Here is a 7500-nt window from a genome sequence, read left to right as displayed (position 1 = left end):
CGCATTAGAGGCAACCCTCGTCAAAGAGTTATTCCCGTCAGAGCTCTGAGGTTGGCATTGCCCCCCTGCTGGCAGCAGAATAAAATCCTAGCATGCTATCACAAACGAATAATGCAGCTTCGCTGTACCGTAACCTTTCACCTGGTCTCCTGTGAAGAAAGTAAAGCGGCTTACAGCGGTGCTCCGGCATCTTCGAGAAGTGTTTGAACAGCAACTCCACGCTTCTCAGAAAAGCCAAGGACGAACTAATACACAATAAACTCCTGATTCAGCTGAGCTCTGATAATGCATCTTTCTTTCAACTAGTCTAAAGAAGCCAAGCACATCTGCTGATTTACATGTTGCTTTCACACCGCTAGTACATTACTTTGGTCCGGACCACGGGCAGTGCTAGGGTCGAAAGTATTGAGGGACTTAGCCCCAAAGAAGTCAAACCTAAGCCCCCCATCCCCCCCAAGTTCTAATTAACCCTGCTAAATAACCCGTTTCTTTACTTTTCTTTAGAGATAGATTTTTTTTTTTTCAGTTTTCCTCAAAATAAGGTGATGTGAGCATAGTGGCACTTTAAATGCACGTAATGCCTGTTTCATTCATACAGTAAAAGTAGTAGAACATTCCAGGAAATCCCTAATATGGATGACGGCATCCAGTTATTGCTGTAGTTGAATGAATGAAAATAAGATCTGAATAACATAAAAAGGTTTTAACCGTGTTCTTCCAGCCATTTTAGGTATTTTCATGAGAATAAATTGATTTATAATCTGACATAGTATAGATTATAATCTATGTCATAAACTGACATAGCATGTTACAGTAGAATATAACTACAAAATAATATGCTAGATGCATGAACACACTGTGATTTACCTCTTACAGAATCAGATGTGACTGGCTATATCATATCTAGATAAATATGTCTAGATATCTATGTCATATCTAGAAAGATAACTCTGAATAACTTGCATGTATTTACATTAATAATACGCACAGTTTTTTGATTACAGTTATTTTATTTCACCAAAACTACACACATTTTATACTGTGAAAACAAATATTAAGTTTCATCAGTTCTTAGAACCATTCAGTTTCACGAAACAGTTGTATTATTACCTCATCAGCTTCAGTTCCTCAAAATAATGAATGAATGAAGATTTTTTTAACACTTGCCATGTGACAACCATGATAATAGTCCCCACTCCCAACAGCCGGTAGAAACAGGTACTGCTGAACCAGCTGACTTTAAATACCTGACACAAAAGCTGCGTTAAGTGGAATGTGCGTGATGTGGTAATTTTAAGTACTTGGATAACAAAATAAATGTTTTACAACCTATTTTTTATTAAGTTTTATTTATCCAAAAGGCCAGGGGCTTTTGACAATACATCAGGGGCATAAAGCCCCCAAACACCCACCTGTCATATCAAACCAACTGCTCTGAGATGAATTAGTTGAAACGTAACCAAAAAGTAACCATCTGACAACGTTCACATCAGTCGTTGGCTAGAGAAATTTCCTGAACTGTATTTTAATTGGTCAGATGCTCAGGAAAGTCTTGTGTGCAACACACAGATGTAAACAAAGAGGGGAGGAAAAGTGTCAGCAGGCAGTTTGGACCTCCTCACAACTCCACATTTAGTTGTGACCTGCCATAATCATTGTAAAGTGTGAAAAACTTTTCTCATCCCAGAATGCATGTCAGAGCTGACTATGGTGGCTGGTTTAGTCCAAAAAAAGCAAAGTACTTTTTGCAATTGGGTCGATTATTTTTTTTTAGTGTAGGCATAGGCATATCTCAGACTGATGATTGAAAGTCTGGGAGCTTTGGCCAGTCTGAATGGTCAAGATCCGCCCACAATGCTATATGACTGACAGGTTAACCAACCAATCAACCATATGCATCAGGGGAAACCGTAGCACCCGGAGGAAACCCACACCAACGTGGGGAGAACATGCAAACTCCACAAAGAAATGCCAACTGACCCAGCTGAGGCTCGAACCAGTGACCTTCTTGCTGTAAGGCGATCGTGCTACCAACTGCGCCACTGCGTCGCCCTTTCTTTGCCATGATGACAGTAAATAATATTTGACTAGATATTTTTCAAGACACTTCTATACAGCTTAAAGTGGCAAGTTATTGTATAACGATGGTTTGTTCTGTAGACTATCAAAAAAAAATTAGCTTAAAGGGGCTAATAATATTGACCTTAAAATGGATTTAAAAAAATTAAAAACTGCTTTTATTCAAGCCGAAATAAAACAAATAAGATTTTCTCCAGAAGAAAAAATGCAGCTCTCTGCCATAGTGGTTTTTTAGTCATCTTTTAGAGGGGAAACCCTCAGATAGTAAACTCATCTATTTTAACGTGAAAGTCTAGAAATGTCCCTGATTTGCACAAGTTAAAATGAAAGCTGTTGTCTTTATATGTTAGCATACTAGATTAATGGCAGTAGTAAAACTACTTTGTTCATTAAAAGTTCTCTGAGTTTTTTGACTTCTCCTGAATTTTCCATCCTTAAAGTTTCAGTTTGAATGCTGCAAAGAGTGAAGGGGCGTGGCCTGTCAATCAAGACCTGACAGCTGATTGACAGGTGTGCGAGAGTGAAAGAGCAGCTACTGGAAAAAGGGCAGCGAACGTACTGTAGACTTTCTGTTTTAAACAAGATCGCCAGGCATTCACCATTAAACTCATGTCATGTTTTATTAAAAATCTCACTTCATCTTGTTTATGCATAGTTTATTCTTAAAGGGATAGTTCACCAAAAATGAAAATTGACTCACTATTTACTCACTCCAAAGTGGTTAATTTTTTCAGTTTTTTCTGTGGTTAATTTTTTCTGTTCAACACAATGGAAGATATTCTGAATAAAGCTGAAATCCTGTAACCATTGACTTCCATAGACAAAGAAATACTAAGGAAGATAATAGTTACCGGTTTCCAGCTTCTATTCTTTTGTGCTGACAGGAAAAAGAAAAAAACAACACGTTTGTGACAAATGAAGGCTGAGTAAATGATGAAAGAATTTTCAGTTTTGAGTGAACTATCCCTTCACAAAAGAAAACTATTTAAGATATGCGTTTCTTAGTAATATGTTACCTCAAAAATCCTGTTTTGAGGATGTATGAATATTTATATTAAACAATAATGTTTTTATATTTTGCTTGAATTTAGCTTTAAGGGATTGTATATTTTTTAATATTTATTCAAAATAAAAATCTTCTTGTATTTCAAGTAAATGCATCTTGAATTAGTTTGGAAATCAGTACAGAATATATATTTTGCTTTTTAACTAAACCGGGGTGTGTTTTCCAAATAACGACATCATTCGTGGCTGAACTACCATCGTACAGGAAAGAATTTGCGCAGAATTCCCCAGATTTCCGCAGATATTTAGCCCATCATTGATTGTTTATTTACTTGTGTAAATGTATATTTATTCTTTTTTTATTATTAGTTTCAGTAATATTATTGACTAATATTAAAATGTTCATATGATTTATTTACAACACAGTTTGTAAAGTAATATTTTCTGTCTTTTAGCAGATATATTATATGAGAGACTTGCTTTTTTAAATCAAATAAAGTGGATCAAATTGGATTTGCATTGTAAACATTAAATAAACTTTAAAATTAAAATTTACTTTTTATTTTATATATTAAGGTTTTAGTTATGATACTCCCAAAATCATTCCGCATAAATCCACAGATTTTTAACAAAATTCTGCGCATAAATAACAAAAAATATCCGCAGATTCCGTCTGGCCCTAGATATAACATAAAAATCTCCATAATGATGCTCTAAATTGGGTGGAGTAATAACTTCTTTAGAAAAAAAGAAACCCTCCATGATCCCCATCCCCATTTTTGTGCAAATTGTTTTACACACACACACGCACACGCACACGCACACGCACAACACACACACACACACACACACACACACACACACACACACACACACACACACACGCATTTTTCATTTTTAAATCTAATATTAGTTTTGTTAAAAGCATGCACACGTTTTCCATATTAATTGAAATATACAGCAGATATAGGGCCTGTGTTTCCTTTACAAATATTATTGAGAACATGCCATAGTCTATTCTAAAACATAAAATGCTAACAAATATTCTAATCTCATATATAAATCATCATATTAATGGTTTTAATTTATAGTAAGCTATTTATTAAGTAATAAAAAAACAATATCCTACTATAATAATAATAATTAAATCTCTTACACATTTAAACCGCTGCACAAATGTTCTAACATATAGGCCCAATACAGTACATATACATTTAGAAATTACACATAGAAATAACCTAAGCTGCTATAAATTAAAACCATCAATGTAACCTATATATTTTTGTTTTCACAAGCTTTGGAGACGTAACATAAGGTCACCTACAGCTTTTGTCATGAGCCATGGCTGCGTTCAAAATGGCATAAAAGATTTTAAAGTGCACTACAAAGGGAGCGCAAATGTTATTATTAAGATCGCTAAAACTAAACTGAAAAAAAAAAAAGGATAATGTAACATGAACAAGAACATGTAAGAGAGATGACTTTAATATATATATATTTTTAAATCATTGTGAGTTTAAATGTTGGAACCTTCTAAATAAATAGGGCATAGGGGGATAACTGGGAATAGAACACAACCAGAACATTTGCTTCTAACTACAGCTCTAGAGGTGTAGTTGCAAACGTACAAGTTACAACACAGCTTGCGAACGTTTTTTGTAACGACGGATTTGGAAATTGCGATCTTAGTTGGCTAACAATGGTTTTCGGAAACGCACCCCTGATCCAGTGCTATCACAATTATGTAAAACTAAAACTATGCATTAGAAAAACTTTGACAGAAACAAAATTATGACAGTATAGAAGTCAAGTGATGGTTTCATCTATTCGTAAAGATATGTCAGCCCAGCTGCACTGTAAAAAGTGTTTAGTTGACTTTACTTTAAAAAAGTGAGTGAATTTGTTTAAAAATTAAGTTACAAAGCAGTGCTTCCCTCATATAGACTTTATTTGGGTGGGTCGCCCAGGTACAGTTGAAGTCAGAATTATAAGCCCCCCTGAATTATTAGGCCCCCCTTTTTATTTTTGCCCTCAATTTCTCTGGAACGGAGAGATTTTTTTCAACACATTTCTAAACATAATAGTTTTAATAACTCATTACTAATAACTGATTTATTTGATCTTTGTCATGACGACAGTAAATATTTTACTGGATATTTTTCAAGACACTTCTATACAACTTAAAGTGACTTTTAAAGGCTTAACTAGGCAGGTTAGGGTAAATAGGCAAGTTATTGTATAACGGTGGTTTGTTCTGTAGACTATCAAAAAAAATTTGCTTTAAAGGGCTAATAATATTGACCTTAAAATGACCTTTAAAAAATAAAAAACTGCTTTTTAAGCTGAAATAAAACAAATAAGACTTTCTCCAGAAGAAAAAATATTATCAGACATGCTGTGAAAATGTCCTTCATTTCAACATCATTTGGGAAATATTTAAAAAAGAAAAAAAAATTCAAAGGGGGGCTAATAATTCTGACTTCAACTTTATATTAATGGCAGCCCAGTGACACTTCTTTTGCTCATTAGCTTGCTCATTTGCACTTGAGCTCAACCACTCTCACTGGTAGAGCTGTGATAAAACAGAACACTATTGGCTGTTTTTTTATAAAGGGCAGGAGCTACTCTATGTCCTATCTTCATTTTTCAGTTGAGATTAAGACAAACACTGAATAAAAACGCACATTTCAAAGTACTTGACGGGACTTTTAAACTCACCAGCAGCCCATTGGATCCGTGAACGGTGACGCAGCGGGAAGAATGAGTGATGAATGGACAGGTCTTTGACGTAAGTTGGCGGGTCATAGCCTCCCTTCTCATCCACATCCCCGTTCATGTGGAAGTGGACTGGATAGTGACCCATCGACTGCTGTCCCATGTGTTTCAACTCCACCCCTGAAACATGCACCGCACGGAAGCCTCGCTCCACCTGAAGAACAGGACAAAAATACAATACATCCTGTTATTTATACAGATTTACTCAATTTATTTTGGAGCTCCCATACAAATGGTCTCATCTATTCATTCGTTTGTCTTCAGCTTAGTCCCTTATTTATCAGGGGTCACCACAGTGGAATGAACCGCCAACTATTTGTTTTACGCAGCGGATGCCCTTTCAGCTGCAGCCCAGTAATTAGAAACACCCATGAACTCTCAGATTTACACACACACTCATATACTAAGGTAAATTTTGCTTACCCAATTCTCTAATAGCCCATGTCTTTGAACTGTGGGGGAAACCGGAGCCTAGACCCACGGCAACACGCAGAGAACATGCAAACTCCACACAGAAACAGTGACTGGCTCAGCCGAGACTCGAACAAGATCTTTTCTTTCAGCATTTGAAATAATTCAATAATTCAATTTTTCTAAACTCCACCTACTCTGCTCTGATTGGTCAGATGATTGCCCTAGTCTGTTCTGATTGGTCCAAATCAAATCAAATATCTATTATCATATCTGAGTTTCAGCTCTTGATATGAACAGTAATGATGTTTTCAGTTTTTCAGCAATATGAATTCCTCATATCCATTTGAGCGCAAGTCCTCATCCTTTAAAAGTGTGCTTAGTCTCTATTTCAGAGGTCGCCACAGCGGAATGAACTGTCAACTATTCCAGCATATGTTTTACACAGCGGATGCCCATCCAGCCACAACCCAGAATTGAGAAACACCCATACACACTCATACACTCAATTTAGCTTACCCAATTCACTTAAACTGCCTGTCTTTGGACTGTGGGGGAAACCAGAGTTGATAATAACATCTAAAACACTTTATTTTAATTTCACGGTACTCATTAATGCAAATTTCTAATCAGCCAATCACATGGTAGCTACTCAAAGCATTTAGACATGGTCAAGACGATTTGCTGCAGTTCAACCCGAGCATCAGAATGGGGAAGAAAGGTGATTCAAGAGACTTTGAAATTGGCACGGTTGGTGGTGCCAGACGAGCTGGTCTGAGTTTTTCAGAAACTACTGATCTACTGGGATTTTCATGCACAACCATCTCTAGGGTTTACAGAGAATGGTCTGAAAAAAAGACAATATCCAGTAAGCGGCAGTTCTGTGAGCGCAAATGACACCGGGTGCCACTCCTGTCAGCTAAGAACAGTAAACTGAGGCAACAGTTCACACAGGCTCACCAAAATTGGGCAATAGAAGATTGGAAAAGTGTTGCCTGGTCTGATGAATCTTGATTTCTGCTGCGACATTCGGATGGTCGGGTCAGAATTTGGCGTCAACAACATGAAAGCATGGATCCATCCTGCCTTGTATCAATGGTTCAGGCTGGTGGTGGTGGTGTAATGGTGTGGGGGATATTTTCTTGGCACACTTTGGGTCCATTAGTACCAATTGAGCATCGTGTCAACGCCACAGCATACCTGAGTATTGTTGCTGACCATGTCCATCCA

The 7500-nt window shown here is 36.7% G+C and overlaps 1 protein-coding gene across 1 annotated transcript in view; it reads right to left on the bottom strand.

The window, feature by feature from the left end:
* The window catches only part of cemip (cell migration inducing hyaluronidase 1), a 380066-nt gene that overhangs the window by 73199 nt on the left and 299367 nt on the right, over positions 1-7500 (bottom strand). Inside the window, 2 exon segments of the mRNA XM_056461019.1 lie at positions 5803-5841; positions 5843-6013. Of these exon segments, the coding sequence (XP_056316994.1) occupies positions 5803-5841; positions 5843-6013 (210 nt within the window).

Source organism: Danio aesculapii, chromosome 7, assembly GCF_903798145.1.
Source record: "Danio aesculapii chromosome 7, fDanAes4.1, whole genome shotgun sequence".
Taxonomy (NCBI): Eukaryota; Metazoa; Chordata; class Actinopteri; order Cypriniformes; family Danionidae; genus Danio; species Danio aesculapii.
Note: the sequence above shows the minus strand (reverse complement) of the source record. Positions and strands in the feature narration are given on the sequence as shown.